The 18,324-nt window shown below is 46.0% G+C and overlaps 1 protein-coding gene across 2 annotated transcripts in view; it reads right to left on the bottom strand.

The window, feature by feature from the left end:
* Window positions 1–9,255: 9,255 nt before the first annotated feature.
* The window catches only part of Tafa5 (TAFA chemokine like family member 5), a 219,488-nt gene continuing 210,419 nt past the window's right edge, over window positions 9,256–18,324 (bottom strand). For both annotated transcript variants that reach the window (XM_032919235.1, XM_032919243.1), the window contains exon 4: window positions 9,256–11,352. In XM_032919235.1, the coding sequence (XP_032775126.1) occupies window positions 11,344–11,352 (9 nt within the window). In that variant the 3' untranslated portion in view covers window positions 9,256–11,343. The remainder of the gene's footprint in view (window positions 11,353–18,324) is intronic.

Below are 18,324 nucleotides of genomic sequence, written 5' to 3'. Positions count from 1 at the left end.
TCCTCCTCCTCCTCCTCCTCCTCCTCCTCCTCCTCCTCCTCCTCCTCCTCCTCCTCCTCCTCCTCCTCCTCCTCCTCCTCCTCCTCCCTCTTCTCCTCCTCGTCCCTTCTCTCTTCCCTCCTCCTCCCTCCCCTTGTAAGCATAACTCAAAATGTTACACCCCCCCAATTCCCTCCAGTTATTTTGTGGATAATTTTGCTTTCCATTTATTTCTGCTCTGCTCCTCCTTTCTTCCCCCTGACTAATTCAGAGTTCTGTTTATTCTAACTTGTCTAGGTCCTTGTGGTGAATGATGAGGTTATTTGAAATCTTCCCGCGTTTGGAGGCAGGTGTTCATTACTATCCACCTCTTCCGAGTTCTGATTTGATTGTGTCCTATACATTTTGGAATGCTCTCTCCATTTTCACATGTTTTGGGAGTTGTTTAATTTCCCTAGGATTCAGTCCATGACCCAGAGTTCATTCAATGACTTTTGTATGCCTAACCCCTGTGTAATTCCCAAACTGTCTCATGTTGTTGGTTTCATCTTTACTCCATTGTTGTCAGAAATGATATATGATAATGGTTTTTATTTTCTTGAATGCTTGAGGCTTGTTCCGTGACTTAATATCTGGTTCATCATGGAGGGACTGTTCCACATGCTCCTGAAAAGAATGCACTTGTAGTCATTGGCTACAAAGCCTCATACACACATGCTAGGTCCATTGATATACAGTCAATTTAGCTTTGATAGTTTTTGGTTAAATTTTTATCTCAGAATCTATCCATTGATCGGAGTGGGGGGCAGGAGATCCCACTCTTGCCACGTTAGAGCTGTTTGATCCTTCTAGCTCTGACAAGATTGATGCTTCTGCCTTGGGTGCCTCCACAGCTGTTAGATCTTCTCACCCAGTGGATTCCTTCATCATTGCGTGGTGACCTTTGTCCTGTTTAATAGCTTTTGTTTTGAAGTCTGCTTTTCTGATACAGGAATAGTCGTCCCTAGTTGCTTTCATTTTCAATTTTGTGAAATATCTTTTCTTCCCTTTTTTCAATTTTATGCATAGATTTTAATAAATTGCTTTTGTCTTTACTATACAAAACATACACTTCTTTTTCTCTTTTAAAAATTGTATGTGCTTTGTTACAATTCATTTTAAAACATTTTAATTTTTATAATAGTTTTTATACTATGAAAGTTTCATATATTTATGTAATTAATATGAGTTGATCCTGTCTATCCACCATTATCTCCTCTACCTTCCCACAGTGTTTCCCCATCTCCACCCCAGCTTCATGTTCTTTTTATTTTTTATAATAATAATATCTTAGTTATACATTATATATGTCATTAATATGAGACATTTATATGTATATGGGTGTGTGGTCATCACTAGGGCATGAACAAATTACCAAGGATTATGTCCCCAAAGCAGATTGGCCCTCCTTCCATTTTCACCAGCAGTCAGCTGACATTATTCCTATATTGAGAGCCTCTCCCCTGTCCACACCACACCTGGCTTGATCCCGTGAAGGATTTTGCAGGTAATGACAGCTGCTGTGTGTTCATGATTTAACATTCATGTCATATCCCGAAGGCAACACTTTGTGCTCCTCTTTACGTTCTTTCCACAATTAGATTCTTTCTGCCCCGCTTTCTTCTACAAGGCTCCCTGTGTCTTGGCTAAGAAGAAGTGGAGACAGCTGATCCATACACAGCTGGGTACTTAGAGTCATCTATCCTCAGCCCTGTGACCAGTTAGAAATCTCCACTTTAGTCACTACCCACCGGAAAAAGATCTCCTCTGACCATAGCAGCACAGACCAGTGGGTACAAACATAAATATTTAGAATGCACTTTGACAGCATAATCGTTTAGTGAACTAATAACAGCCTGCTCTCCCTACAACTCCTTATGGCTTAGGATCCCCCCAGTCATAAACTTTTGACTAGGCTTACATTACTGAGCACGAAATCTATCTTGTGGAGCAGGCTTCGTATTCAATCAGAAAGCTGTTGGTTGTCCCTGTAACCATCATGCCACTAAAGCAAGAGTGTTCACATCTTGATGGCACGACAGTACTATAGCATGCAAGGTCTAGTACTGGGTAAGATGTTGATGTCTTTCCTCCCCAGCAGTCTGCAAAACACCCTCTGGCACTATGTAAGCAGGGAGAAAGTTTCTCAGACTATAGAGATCAATTGTCTATGCCCTGCATCCAAGACAGTGGTGTCTGGAGTAATGGGGTCTTACCATCTAGTTGTGGTGGGCAACCATGAGTGATGGAAATAGCCTATGTTGTTTTGGGGGCCTCTGGAGTCTTCCTAGCCAATGAATCATAGGGATTTATCATCTTTCTGACATTGATATTTTCATTTAATAACTTGTGTTTTCTGGGAGCAGCATTATTCTCTCACATCCTCCCAAACTCTCTCTTTTCTTCCCAATGTATGTGTGTCTATAATATTTTAATTAGCTTACACATTAGTAGACTTCCATACAGCTTCTCTATGTATTCTTAATCATGACTAACCCATCTGCTACCCTTCCCTCACCCCAATGCCCCCAATTTCCACCTACGCCTTTAATCCTGTATCTACCCCTTATCTTTTATGTCACCCACGTACTAATATCCCCTCTAATTAGATTTCCGCCCTTAGGTGAAGCGTGTAGTCCCGCACCTAGCTTTTTCAGTTTTTCTGTGCTTTATATTGGATGCACTAGTTTATTGGTCACTTGGACATATGCACACATCCATTTCGTTCATGCGCCATGCCATTCCTCTTGCCTAGTCTTCTCTGTCTTTTCCTCTGTGGTCATAAAACATTTTAGGCATGTTACTTCAATTCTGTCGTCAAACAAAATTTTCAGAGTTATTTTCTAATGCTACAGATCACAATATGTCATCCCAGTCTACGTTTAAAATCAAGTTACTTTTCTGAAAAATCATAAAAATTTAATACAATATGTTATATTTTCATCACCCATATATATGTGTGTATGTATGCATATATATTTATATAATTTCAATATGCTTTAAACCAAAGAATATAATAATATGATCTTTATTTTAAATGGTCATGAATATTCTAAATAAATTATGAGATTGTACGCACACATACATGAATATTTAATATTTCAGCAACTCTTGCAGTAACCCTCTGGCCATGATTTTATCAGCTTTGCTTGCCTGGAAAGGCCTTTATTTCATCTCTATTTTTGAAGATTAATTTTTCTGGATATACTTTCTGGCTGGCAGGTATTTTTCTCTGTCAACACCCTCACTAAGTCTCAGTGTCTCTGGCCTCCTGCACTTTGGATGTGCGACCATTAATCTCACCATTGCCCATCTGTGAAACCTGTCATTTTTTTTCTTGCTATTTTCAAGAATTTATCTTCATCGCCATCTTCAAAGCTGATTCTCTTACCTGGCTTGGTTTTCTGATTTTTTTTTCTCTCCCTTCTTTGGGAGTGGCTCAGAACAGATAGATCTGTTTATTACTCTCTTGCCTAAGGCTGAAAGATTTGAGCTGTGATTTCTTTAAATTTTTTTTTTCTCCCACACCACATTTTTCTGGAGTTCTGATTACAGGTTGGACTTCTTGGTGTGGGCCCAAAGGTCTCTGAAACTTTCAAAGTTTTCTTCAATCATTTTTCTATCAGATTCTCAGATGAAGCCATTTTTATTGATCTGTCGAAGGTTCACTGGTCCCCTTTCTGTTCCCTTCAATCTGCTGTTGAGCCATCTGGTAATTATTTCCATTTCTTTTCTGATATTGTATTTTTCGCTTCTAGAACAACGATCTCATTCATATATATATATATATATATATATATATATATATATATATATCCCTTTGTGAAATTCCACCAATTCACTCAACACTGCCCACTGCCTTCTCCCTTAACCATTTGGACTTATTTATTATATAGCTCTATACATATCAAAATCTACAGCCACAACTCAGAAACCTTTGCCAAAGCCAACACAAGGGTATCTCTGGTTACTTTCTATGCTTGCTTCCTTTCCTAATAGTCAGACATTTTCCTTTTCCTTTTTAATAGGTGCCTCCATGTTTTTGTAATTGCACATGGGTGTGTGCACACAGAGGTCAGAGGTCAATCCTGGGCATCTTCTCAGTTGCCTTCCACCTTGATTTCCTCACTGATTTGGCTAGAATGGCTGGTCAGGAAGTCTCAGGTATTCTCCTGCCTCTGCCTGCTCACCACTAGGATCACAAGCCTGTGTTGCTTCACCTAGCTTTTTCACATGGGTACCAGTGTCTAAACTTGGGTCCTCATGCTTCTGTGGCAGGCACATGGCCATTTGAGCCATCTACCCAGCTCTCTAGTTTCCTGTGTCCTTGCATGTCTAATAGATGCTGGCGGGAAGCTCACCATTGTAAGTCATATGCCATGGGTGCTCTGAAATATCTTTGGCTTTACTGAGTGTATTTTTATCAGTGTTCACACTTAAATCTGAGGCTCACTCACCCTCCGGATGCTTGCTTCTGAGGTCACCTTTTCAGCTGCTGCTTCCTTCCTCAGGACAGAAGCTTCCTCCTTCAACATGAGGACTGCATAGGTGGGAGAGCAAGCTTGGTGAGGGACACGGGACTCTTGCGAGTATAACCAATCATTTCTGGTGCTCTTTCTGCCTTCCTCTGCATGCATGCCATTAGAAACCAGCAAGGGATGTGGGTAAAGTGTCTCTCAGCTTGCAGATCTCAGCCAGTTTGTGCTCTGAGCTTACACATGTCCTCCTGGATTTTCCAGATGTTCTGTTGCTCGGAGCTGTTGCCGCATCTGCTGGCAGGGCTGTGGCTTTCCCTGTAGGTGGGGATCTAAGGAACTGCCTCAGGCACTCAGCTGCAAAGCTGTGGTCCTCAGCGGACACAAAGGCCTCCCTTCAGAGTCCTTCTGCTCAATTTCTGCTTTTTTTCCTTCCAAGAGTCTTTCACGCATAACTGTGCTTGGACTCTCTAATCATTGCTCGCAGGAAGAATCATCCCTGGCCTCTTCATCTTCCCTCTGTGTCTTCATGGTCAGCTGATACTTCTCCATTCCTCAGGCTCCAGAACTCTGGGGTGAAGGGATGCCTTTAGTGCCCCATCCTTTTGGGTTTCCTGAGGTGAGCATCTGGGGGTAGTACAGTCTCTTCATCTATAAATATCTCTGGTTCACAGTCATTTAAAGGTATATCTTTACCAGATATAGAATTTTAAGTTGGGAGGTGTTGATTTTTCTCCTGATCAGAACTTTCAAGGTACGCTGTTGCTCTCTGAGCATAGAATGTCAGTACCATATACACAGCCATCCCCTGCGTCAGCAGATTGAACATGGATTTGGCTGGTATCTCATGACCTGGGCTGACTGGGTCTGGGAGTGGGAGGTTTTCTCCTCTGTTCCATCCTTCTCTCATAGCATTGAGCAGTTGGGGCCCCAGGGTTGGCTGTTCGAAGGCATCATGAATGGGCAGACGTTCACAGACAGATGTCCTTACCTCACAGCAGCAGCAAACTCATAGCCATCGACTTAGCCAGAAGTCTTGAGGCAAAACTGAAGTCAGTGTCGGCTGAACAGGGAAGTGTGGACTGACGCACTTGACTCTAACAGTCCAATGAGTCAGAGCCTCTTTCAGAGAGTGCATAAAGTTGGGTCTGTGTGCCTTTTCCTCTCGTGGGCCTGATTAGTTGCATGCTGCTAGTGTGCAGAATGGTGTGACCATGCTACACTGACCCACAACTAATGTTTAGTTGCCTCATGACACATGCTTTCTGGAACCTTCCAGAAAATACAGGCTGAAACTAAGCTCACTAACCCACATTGAACATAGGAGAAACCCTTCTTCACCCAAGCCTCATGGTGGACAGTTGACCTCCCTCCCATGAAGCCTAGAACCAAGAAGATCTTAAGGCACAGAGCAGGATTCCCCATGATGTTTTGTATAGAACTTTTCTGGGGATCTCACACACCATCATCGTATTTATATCTTTCTGCAGCAATTCTGTTTGCCAACGCACACATAAAATGTGATTAGCAGCTCTAGATGGCTAATCCGTCTGCACAGTGACGACAAATTCTTTAAGCTCTCCTTGTAGGAACCTTCTCTCTTTTTAAAGGAGAAAGATGAGGAGGGACCCAGGTATCTGCGGCTGTGGAGGAAAGGAAAGAGGGGGGTTGGGGCACACCATCTTCCAAATGGTCAAGCATGAATTCAAGTTTACAAGAGTACGTGGGATCTAAACCACAGTGAGGGTGGGGGTTGGGCACTGGGGTTGTAGGAGGCAGAAAGGGATTCATGAGAGACTGATAACTGGCTGGGTGCAGTGGTGGGGACACCTATTCTGTGCAAGGGGACTGTCCTGCTCTCTGCTCTGGGTACCTCCTTTATCTTGGCTTATAGTAGCTTCCCTGTGCCTTGTTAGATGTTCTGTCCACACATGTACTTTACAGCAAGGGGTTCTTAGTGTGACTATTACAGTCTTAGTGTGACTATTACATGAACACACCCATTGCCACTGACAGCAAACAGAGCCCTGTACAACTTGGGGACCCCACATCTCTCACCAAGCTTTGTACTCTGTGCGTGTAGATCCCATGCCCTCTTTGTACTCTATAATCTTCCCTTGCCTTCTACAGGAATCTGCAATTCACATGCTGTTCAAATGCCCCACATGTCTTCTTCATTAAAGGCTGTACCATATGATGTGAGTGGACTTTAGCTGAGATTCTCAGCCTGTGTCTCTGGTCTTGGCACCTGGCACCAGGGTCTTGAGCAAACACTTCCTTTCTTGTCTTGATTAACGGGGATCCAAAAATGTTTTTCTTTACTACTCACTTCTGAAGCTCAGGGCCATGTTCTTCCTTACGGTCACTGGCCTTGTTTTTGAAGAAGGGCTGTGCCCAAGACAGAGATTGGATCTTCTGACTGCTTTTGTCCCAGAAGAGAGTCTTCTCAGAGAAAAGCTTCAGGAAGGAAGGCAGGAACTTCAACCGAGCCACCGAAGGCTGCCGCAGCACCACTGGGCCAATGGCTACCCACAGCCAGTAACAGAGACAGATTCCCTCCCTGAAGCATTGGTGGAAGAAATGAACGAATGATATTCTTAAAAGCAGAGAACAAATGTAGTTATTATTTCAGAGTAATTCTATGACTGCAGGCACAAACAAAGAAATGAAATATGTTTAGGATGCAGCATGTCCCTAATGGTGTTGACTTCTGGATGAAGGCATGTGGGGCAGTGCAGTGAGATCAGCCCTTACTGCACGGAGCCAGTGCACAGGAACCCGCAGGACAGAGCGCCATGATAGTTGCCCTAGGTTTGAAGGAGTACCGACAGCAATGCCAAACAGAGAGGGGATCACTAGGTGGTTGGGTCTGGTACAATGTTCTGCCTCCATGGCAGGTATCTGGCCAGAAGTGATGAGGAACCAGATCCTGTGTCTCTTTCAATACACATGTTCCTGGGGAGCTGACTGTTACACAGGCTCATCTGGGTGAGCAAATAGGGAACTGAGTCAGAGCCCTGAAATGGGGATGGCTAGATATGTGTTAGGGCAATGTTAAGCCACTGTCCTGACATCCCGAGGTACTGGTTTTCCTGGGGCGCACAGATGCCCCCCTAACCTGGTCCTTCATCCCTGCAAGATGGTCCATTACCACTCCACTTTAAGCCCAGTCTACTTTTCCCTCCCTTTTCCCAGGTACTGCTTACCCCATGGCTGACCCTGCTGGGGGATAGCCACCGTCAGCTCAGACAGGTAGGAGGGAAGAACCTATGGATGAACCTGTCAAGTGAAGTTCAGAAGCCTATCTCTTCCTATTGAGTGCAGTCCTAGGTCCCCAAGATGTTGGGTCTCTCCATGCTAGGGACAATTTTAAGAGGATCAAGTCCTGTATGCCTACCCACCTCTCGGGTTGAGGGGTAGCTTGGGACAATGTCTCCACGTGGTTTTTCTTTGGATGTGAGGGTGTCTAGCAAGAGGCAGGGAAGACTCAGGCAATGCAGGGAAAGAGGGGCAAGGCTCTCTCTGGCTTACAGTGGTTGTCGCCTTGGGATGTTTTATCTCTGTTATCCCCTACCTTCAAGAGACACCTGTGTTCACGAGCTTCTTTTGTGAGATGTCACCCACATTGGGTGGTTTTTTTGGTAAAGCGATTGCCTTTGAGTTCACTATACGATGGTCAGTAACCCCTCACCTGTCTTCTGTAACCCCGATCAGCTCATTGATACACAAAGTAGGACTTTGGCGATATTACTTTCGTCTATTGCTAGTTCCCTACCTGGGGTGAGCAGATATCTCCCTAGAAATGATGTCATACAACATGTGACTAGAGGTTGAGGGAGAGGACCCTGGTCTTGGTCCCAATGTCCCATCCCGACCATGATGCTCTGACTGTCATACTCCAGGGCAGCTTACCACAGTATACTTTTGTGAGGGAGTCTGAGGGTATGGACACTAGGCTAACACTTTTCGGCATGGCTACACAGACCTTACCTGAGAAGGGAGAGGGATGATTCTTGAGGCTGATGCAAGCCGCCTTGTGCCTCAGGCAAGGCACCATCCAGATCCTTAAAGACAGACTGGTCTTTTCTACCTGCCTCTGTGGCTTGGAAGCTCAATGGGGTCTCTTTGGAACAAAGTACAGACTATCAAATGTCGCCTACTCAACAGCCATACCTACCCGTGGTTAGTACTAGTAAAGAGGAACTAGCATATAATAGCATTTCATGGTGACTCTAGACCTCCTCTCCTAAGGCTGCTGTGATTTCTGTGAAAGGGAGTCCTTTGGGGATGGCTGGACCCTTGAGCAGGACTCTCCTTCCGTGTTCTGACCATTATAGCCCACAAGAACTGGGGAGACAGGCAGATAAATATGACAATCCATCTTCCCTATTTGTCTCTGGCCGACAGGAATGAAGCAAAGCCAAAGATTATGTCTTTAATAAGCAGAGAGCCCTGCTCTTGCCTCTGGGGGGAGGGGCAGGGATCCATCCTGGGGGTGCTGGGCACACCTTAGCATTACTATGATACGGTATAGAAACCCTGGGAACACCCAGGGGTGGCTTCAGAGCCCACTGGTGCAAGGCCAAGAAATCCTTGGCGCTCAACTCCTAGATGACGCCATGGGGAGGAGCTGCAGATGGTGTCAGCCTCAGGTGTTGTGACCAGGAAGGACCCAGTGCACGGTGCCCACCTACTGTCCCCACCAGCCACACAAACTATTCCCATCTCAAAGGACACCACGGCCAGGGAACAAAAGCCATGATTATCAAAGGACTTTTTTTTCTTTATTTTCATAATTTAGCTGAATCAACACAAAATCGGATACTGTAAAACAAGGGGGTGGGGGGAAATATGCTGTAACATCTTAAGTCTCCCGGTCTCTACCCTCGAAGGTCTCTATGCTTTCAAAAGAAACAGCCAAGGGGAGGTGGAGGTCCAGGCGTTGAGGTTCAGTGGTGAAACGAAACCTCCTACCCTGCTGACCCCTGTAACACAGGCCACTGGAGCCCGACACTGTGGGACAGTGGCCTTGTCTGACCACCTCCTCTGACGAGAATCCCCCCACCCCCATGTCAGCTTCATCTCCCTGCCCAGGATGCTCATCCGTCTGCATGAGTGAAGGGAGGACACATGGATGCTGGAATGGGTCTCACAGAAATGAGCTTTCTTTCCTACCTTTTAGCCTATGGTTGCTCGAACGGCATCTCTATACTGGAGTTAAATACATTTCTTTAAAAAAAATGTTTTTCTTTAGTAGTATATTACTAGCATGATAGTCATGTTAATTGGACGTGTAGGTAGTATACTTTTAGCAGAACTCAGGAATATGAATGGGGACTGTGTTTGTCCCTTATCTGATAGCCTCTGGCCCCACAGCATAGGACAATCAAGGACAGCGATTCTGCTCCCCAGCCCCACCTCCCCTCCAACCCTGCTGTCTCAGCCTCCCAATGTGGAGAACAAGGATCTCTGAGAATGAAGGGGGGCCATTCATCTGGGAAGGGCAAGTTGGCCGTACATGGACTCAAGATCTATGGATGGCAAAGGGGGTTAAGAGAGAGAGAGAGGGGGACCAAAATCCGTGACCAAAATATTGTATACGCAATGTTTACCAACACACAGACTCACAGGGGGACGTGAGCTATCAGACCAAACCAAAGCAAAGAGAGTCAGAGCTTCCTAGAATGGGTGGGTTCCTCTGCACTTCACCCACAGCTCTGCCCCTCCGTGTCTGCTCTGAGGTCCTCCATGGCCACTCCAGAGTCTCCAGGCTCCCAGGGGGCCTGGCCACAACTCTCAGGATGGTCAGACCTGCTGTCAAATGTTAAATAGGATTTTCTACAAATATACAACATATAAAAACTGTTAAATATATAACTTTAGGCTTTTGCAAAATACATTTAATGATCTCTTTCAAACAGGGTTACTTCAGTTTTCTTTAATTTGCTTTCTGGAGCTAAATGGTGCATCAGATGAGATAGCAGTCACGGGAGACCCAGCATGCTCTTGGCAAATGGTGGATTATCCAACTATCAAAAATGGAGCTGTGGAAGAGGCATGTCTAACTGGTTAAAACAGAAAGTGATTTTAGTACGATAGAGTTGGTCTAAGCACAGGGGCAAAGGGTCTGTGTCCGGGGCCCTTGCTGTCCGCTGGGGGCTGTTGCCGGCCACGCCCCTGCTGGGTCCTGCAGGTGCACCACGGTGGTGTCCTTCTGGGCAAAGCCATCCTCCTAGGGCACGCTGCAGTGTTCGTGGGGCGGGGGTCTTGGCCTTGGATGCCCTCTCCATGGTGCCTGGGCCACCAGCATGTCTGCCACTGTGCCCTCCCCCGCCCCACAATCAAACCCGGGGGAACTCTTGGCAGCAGGGATGTGTCCACGTTAAAATAGATTTGCTCTTTGGTCTATTGAGTATACTGAAAGTATAAGAAAATAAAAGCGATTCAGACAGTCTGGGACAGAGGAGGTGGTGGCTTCTGCACCTGACAGTCCCCGGACCTTGTGTCGTGGCTCAGCTGGCCGGGCCGCAGTCTCCTTGTTCTGGTCCTCCAACTCCAGGGAGCAAGCGGCTAGTGAGGATGAATGCAGCCGGGCTCTACACACCAGGTATTGCTGATTCCTGGCACCACCCTTGACATGTGTGTCTGAGTCCCGGCCTCCTGGGTTCAGCTGGACAGACTTAAGCTCAGAGCTCCGAGGAACTGGGATGTCTTTGTTAGGCCTCTGGGAAACAGTGGGTGGATGGGGGAGGTCGAGCGGTGTCCACATAGGATGGAGGACCGTGGCTGAGGTGTAGAATCTCCGGGGAGCCACAGCCACTCCCAGGGGGCACCGCAGGGGCTGCGATTGTCAGGAGACCTGAGGAGCAAAGACAGAGAGCTGTCAGCCTCATACTAAAGCCATTCAGAGTCACATCCCTGCCACATACACTTCCTCTTGCCCATGACGGGCAAGGTAAACATTTTCTGAACCAAGATTGCAGACCTGGATGGCTGGGGATTAAGCCCCAGAAACACCACTCTGCCTGTGTCCCAGGGGAGGCTGCCCTCTGCTGGGAACCCAGAGGAACCTCTGTATACTCTCCAGCCTGTGTTGGCCAGAGCTGGTCTAGGTCCTTTCAGTTTCCTAAGGGTGCCTGGCACAAACTGGCATACTTAGCACGAGTCCCACACTGGCACAGGGGGCAGGCACTTCACCCCTGAACCTTTAGCAGCTCTGGCTGGAGAGAAGATATCTCACTCCTACCCTTCAGCAACCAGACCCTAGAGAGTTAAGACATCTGCAGGGACAGAAGGGACAGGAGGGACAGGTGGAAGGTTGGTGCCGGCACAGGAAAAGCTTGTCTCTCAGGAAGAGCACCCACAGAATTCCGACCACCTTAGAAGATCACCTTGCTTCAGTAGAGACTTGAGCTGAGAGAGTGATAGGCTAACAATGGGAGCCAGCACACCTTGACCAAGATGGTTTGGTAGAAATGTACCTCCTGCTCTCCACACCTAAATGTACCCTACAGACATAGGAATCATCGGACCTCTGGTTCTTCCTCCTAGTAGGTCCATGCCGAATGAATAAATCTGCTTTCGTGTGTGTGTGTGTGTGTGTGTGTGTGTGTGTGTGTGTGATGTTTTAAACATTGTTGGTCTCTGTTGTATTAGGATGGATGGATGGATGCTAGGCCTTATGTGTTGGGGCTGCCAGGTCTCAAGCTGTGACTCTGACATCGCCAGTAACAATCCAGCCCGGCCACCCTGATGAGGTGTCCTGGCACTAAGACACCACAGTTCCAGAACACAGGATCCGTCCAACATGGACAACACCTCCTCCCACCCCCAGGATTTGTACTCATAGAGTGAGGTCCAGCTGCTGAGTGGCCTAAGTCATATGCCATGGTAGGGGCTTCAGGGAGACCACAGGATGACGGAGGCAGCTGCATTCCATTGGCCCGGCAAACTCACAGGGGCAGTCGGTCCTTTGTGTCTCCACATACTTACCAAACGCCTGGGGAAAACTGCACCCGGAAATCTCAGAGTGTTCCTATCAGTATCGCTTGACAGTGTACACGTAAGATCAGCTCACATAGCATTCCCTCCGTAGTCATCAGAGGCTAAGGCTGCCCCACCCTGCCTGCCTCCATAGCTTGGCAACCTTGGCCTGGGTTTCGGGGATGCTCAGCCCTCCCTCTCCCACCGCTGTTGTATTGAGCTGGGATGGGATCTGTGGTCTGTGTCTGCAGCACATTATGGAAGGTGATTGTTAGATATGATAGGATGGGGGGGGGCGCCGTCTGCAAACATGGGAAAACCAACAGCTGCGACTGGACACATTTGTTATTTGGTGACATCTCCTTGGAAGAGAAACATATTGTTGAATTATCAAAAATTCACTCTTCTTAGATGTGTTCTGGGGGCTGCTCTCCCACCACCGTTCCGTAGCAACAGCCTCTGCTCTTTCTAGAAAGGAACAATGAGGAAGGTCTTAGCATTACTCCATCTGTGGTGTAGGGACAGGATCCCCTCCCACTACACACACATCCTAGCTGGTGTCTGTTCTCGTTCATCTTTAAACCCCTTCCATGCTCCCAGAACCATGAAGATTCTTCACGGTGAGAGACCAAGCTGTCTATGCTTATCGTTGTGTGCTCTCCCTTCCTGTACCTAAAACCTTCTGCCTGTTAGGGCATGGTTGGCTGTAGCAACCCTTTCCAGAAACTGAAGCTCTTGGCTGTCTCCTCCTTGTCCCAGGTGCCAGAGTCACAGAACAGGATTCACTGTTCAGGCTGCTCAGGGGTGAGTGGGGTTGTCCCAGAGCATGGACTGGCTGGGACACAGTTCACAAGCTGCCTCGCACCGACCCCGAGGGCTATCCCTGCTGGCCACTCCACACGGAGCCTTTCTGTTTCTGCACTTGCCTGGGTCTGCATGATGGCTGTATATACTATGGGCACAGCATGATGGTTATACATGGATGACTCAAACAACAGCAGCTCCAAAGCTCAGTTTTGGGGCTGGAGTTTGACGGCAGCTGGGCAGGGCTGGCTCCAACTGCAGGGGATTGCCCAGGTCCTCTTGAGGCTGGTGGCTATAGTCTCAGTCTCACGCTGACAGTGCTCTGTCTCTGCCTCTCCTCCACAGCTCAAGTTAGGACAGTTGCCACTGGACATACTAGGCATGGAAGTACACTTTGCCTGGGGGCCTTGGTTCCATCACATATACACAGACCTGTTGTCACAGGTTCTGAGTGGACATTCTCTTGGGATCCCCTGAGTCCTTTCTTCATTGGTTCCCTGGCCAGCCTGTGTTGTGTGGTCTCTTCTGAGCCAGCTGCTGATCATGGCTACGATCAGCTCAAGTCTCTTAAACTCCCACCCTCCTCTGTTGTGCCCCGAAGCCAGAAGTCTGTAATGTCACTTGCCCCTGGTCTTCTGTTGGGAGGCTCATAATGTGGGACAGCTTGACCTGTGTCTTCCAGCTCCATCTACTGTCAGTGTACCATTGCTTTGGCCTAAAACAAGAATGTCACATAACAGTGTGAGCAGCTGTGTCCCCTCATCCCCTGGCCCTGGGTTTAATGACATATCATTGAACACAGGTTCAGGTTTTGAAAGAACGCCTTCCTACTATTTGAACCAGCCTGCAGGGTTGAAGATATTCTAGAGATGTTTGCTGCTCTCATTTGGTTGTCCCACTAAACAATGGTCTCCAAAAATCCAGAATTCTGCCCCAATAATCTCATGCTGGGAAAAGAGAAAATTAAAGCCTGAGACAGATAGAGGGGACACTTCCCCACACCTGAGATTTACAACTTGTCAGGCCACCTTACAGACAAGACAAGACAGAAGAGACAATGATGGGTCAAGGTTGAGTGGGACCACACATTGTCCAACATTGCTTAGATATGTATAACACTGCTCCCTTAAACCTTTACCTCACTTCAGGACCCCGAGGATGGATCTGAGGCAGTCTTTACATCAATGTAGTCACATTAAATAAATCAATCTTTTTTTCTCCCTCCTCTGCTTTTCACAATTAATTGGATTGTTTAAATTGGCCTATTGAGTTTAGGTAGCAGAGACTGGCTTGCTGGACACAGGCTGTGACCTTAAGTCCAGTTACCATTGCAGATTAAGTCAGGAGCAATGTTTCACGGTGATCACATGTTCTGTGGTGGACATGGTGATGGAACTACTTTGGGCCTACTGTGGTCTCCTTTCTGCATCCCAAACTCGACAACTGCTTCTTTGTTCCCTACTACTTGGGTGACAACCACACGGCCCTGATTCTACAGGTTCCCATTCATAGGTCTGGTCTACACACAAAAAATCCCATCCTATCCAACTGCACACACTGTGATCAAAATCTTTAGTTTCATTCTTCCACATGCAAATATCCAGCTTTTTGTCCAGTGCTCTTTGTTGGGAAAAGGTTGTCTTTTTTCTAATGTAAACTCTTGGTACTTTTTGTTTAAAATCAGGTTCTGCTGCTGGGTGGGTTTATTCCCCGGCCCTCTGTTCTATCTCAGTCTACATTCTGCTCTGCCTCTATGGTTCTGTGGTATACTTGAGGTCAGGTCTTGGGATATCCCTTGGATGGTTCTTTCTTTCTGTTTAGGATGGCTTGAGCTGTCATGGTCTGTGCCTCTGTATGAATTGTAGAATTCTTTTTCTCTATTTCTTGGGACAATCACCATTGGAATTTTAATGGGGGCCACACTATATCTGTGGATTGATTATGATCATATGGCCAGATGCATGATAAATTAAAAAGACAAACAAACATGGATCATTTACTTATCCATGATGGAGCTCGGGAAACCTCTCCATCTTCTAGTGTCTTAAATGTTCTTCTTTAGTGTCATGATGTTATTACTGCAGCATGAATCCACTTCCTTGATGAGTTTTATTACAATGAATTTTTCAAGCTATTGTAAAAGTGAGTATTTTCCTGATTTTTCCCTCAGCATATTTGATATTGGTATATAGAACGACCACTGAACTTTGCGTGTTGGTTTTATTTGGCTGAAAAGTGTTATCAGGACCAAAAGTTTCCTAGTGGAGTCACCAGAACCTTCCACACAGAGGGTCATGCTCTCTGCAAACAGGAGGGATTTTGCCTCCTGTTTCCTGTTTTACACTGGCCACTCATTCACTTCTCTTGCTCTTGGTGCTGGTTAGATTTTTGTCAATGTGATATGAGCTGGAATCACCTGGGAAGATGGAACATGAATTAAGAAAATGCCTCCATCCTTCTGGGCTGTGGGGGACATTTGCTTGATTAATGATTGATGTAGGAATGTTCAGTCCATTTTGGGTGGTCAGTCCTGGACAGGTGGTCCTGGGTTGTGTAAGAAAGCAGGCTAAACAAACCACAGGGAGCAAGCCAGTAAACAGTGTTTCACCATGACCTCTGCTTTAGTTCCTGCCTCAAAGTTCCTGCCCTGCATTCCATCAGTGATGGACTTAGATCAGGACTCGAAATATAAGCAAGCCCTTTCCTCTCTAAGTTAATTTTGGTCAGTGTTCAGACACAGCCATAGAAGGTAACTGTTGGGGATTGGTTCTAGTGTTTTGTCTAATTTCAGCTCCCGAAAAGCTGCACTTCCAAACTTGAGGGTCCCTGTCCCTAGCTGGCTTCCACTGATAATAAAGAATTACCATAGAGCCAATGACTGGGCAGAAAGATGGAGGTGGGACTTTTAGATTGTGTGGGAAGGGGCTGGGGGAGAGAGGAGAAACAGAAAATCGCCATGACTGGGAGCGAGAAGGATCAGATATAAGAGCTGCACGAAAGAAAGCAACCAGCCAGGTAAGAATTCGGGAAAATGGCCCTAGGGGCTATTCCCTCGATTGGGTCTAGAGTGGCAGAGATGAAATGTTGATTTAACAAGTTGACACAGGAAAGTTGGAGGGGGAAATGTATGCTAGCCACAGAGAGAATTAGAAATGCCCAGCCATTGAGCTAGTCAAGGCATATCAAAATTAGTTGACATGTGTGTCTTTCATTCATGAATCCAGAGAGTTCTTGTGCTCTCAGCATGAGCCAAAGTGGTTTAACTAATTCATTGTTGGCAACTATTACACTGTTGTAGCCAAGATGCCCACACTAAATTAAACAGAGTCCCTTGTCCCACTTAATGTGACATTGGCTACACACCTGCCATCTACTGTCTTCATTGTGCTGAGGCATGCTCCTTCTATTGACTTTCTTCATGGCTTTTATCATAAAACTGTCGAAGCCCCTTTCTGTGTCTACTGAGATAACCATGCACTTCTGTCCTTGAATCTATTTGTATATTGAATTACACTTGTTGATTTGTTGGAGATTGAACCATACCTGCACCCATGGGACATAATTAGTTTGGTCATGGTGTTATGTTTCTTGAATTCAATTTGCAAGGACTGTATTAAAATTTCTGTGTGGTGCTGGTGCACATCTTTAATTCCAGAACTCAGGGGGCAGAGGCAGGTGGATCTCTGAGTTTGATGCCAGCCTGGTCTACAGAGTAAACTCCAAGACAGCCAAGGCTACACGGAAAAACCCTGTGTCTGTTCTTCAACAGGACCTGGGTTCAATACCCAGCACCTACATGGCCGCTCACAACTCCAGCTCCAGAGAATCCAAACCCCTCACACATACATCCACACAGGGAAAAACATCAATTCCCATAAAGTAAAAATTAAAAAAATTTTTAAAAAGGAAGAATGTTTGTATTTATGTTCATTGGTCCATAATTTTTTAAAATGGTATCTTCACTTGGTTTTGTTATCAGGCAATGATGGCTTCAGAGAATGAATTTGAGCATATCCCTTCCATTTTGTGGAACCGTTTGGTAAGTGTTGATATTTTTCTTCATGGTTTGTAGAATTTGGCAGAGTCCATCTGATCTGGTCCTGGATATTGATACATATGGAGATATATTGTTGCTTTGATATCATTGTTTGTGGTAGAACCTTATAAGTTGTTTATACCTTCTTGACTTAACTTTGTTAGTTCGCCTTTGAAGATATTTCTCCATTTCTTCTAGACTTTACAGGCTTATTGGAATATAATTTCAAAGTGTCCCATCACGGTCCTCTGAGTTCCACTGGTCTCTAACCTTTTCAACTTGGAATTAGTGTGGAAGGGCATTTGCCAATCTCGTTTACCTTTTCAGAGAAACGACTTTTTGTTGGGTTGATTTTGGGTTGTCTACTTAGTCTCTACTCCATGAACGGTTGGAACAGGAAACTAGATCCATATCTCTCACCTTGGACAAAATCAATAAGGAATGGATCGAAGACCGCAGATGACCTGAAATGTCAAAACACTTGGTGGAGGGAAACACAGAAAACACTTGACGATGTGGACACAGTGTCCTGAAAAGGACTGGAACTCTGTAGTGAGTTGCTAAGAGTTGGCAAGCTGGATTAAAAACCTGCACAGCCATGGAAAAGATCAACGGGGTGAAGAGGCAGACTGTCCAAGGGAAAGGAAAGTTTACCAACCACATGTCAGACAGATTAACATCTAGAACACAGGAAAAACTAAATACACACACACACACACACACACACCCCAAACCACCAAAAAACGGGCTAACAAGTGTTATGTTAACTTGACACGAGCTAACGTCATGCTTCCCTAAGATCTAGCTATAGGCAAGTGTGTAGGGCATTTTCTTAACTAGTGATCGATGGGGGAGGGCCCAGCCCAGTAAGCACATCCCTCTACAGCCTCTGCATCAACCCTCGTCTCCAGGTTCCTGTCCTGTGTGAGTTCTTGTTCTGACTTCCTTTGGTGATGAACCCTGAATGGTAGTGTAAGCCAAACAAACCCTCCCTCACCTCAGCAACTT

Source organism: Rattus rattus, chromosome 1 (assembly GCF_011064425.1).
Source record: "Rattus rattus isolate New Zealand chromosome 1, Rrattus_CSIRO_v1, whole genome shotgun sequence".
NCBI lineage: Eukaryota > Metazoa > Chordata > Mammalia > Rodentia > Muridae > Rattus > Rattus rattus.
This window is presented reverse-complemented; position numbering and strand designations above follow the sequence as displayed.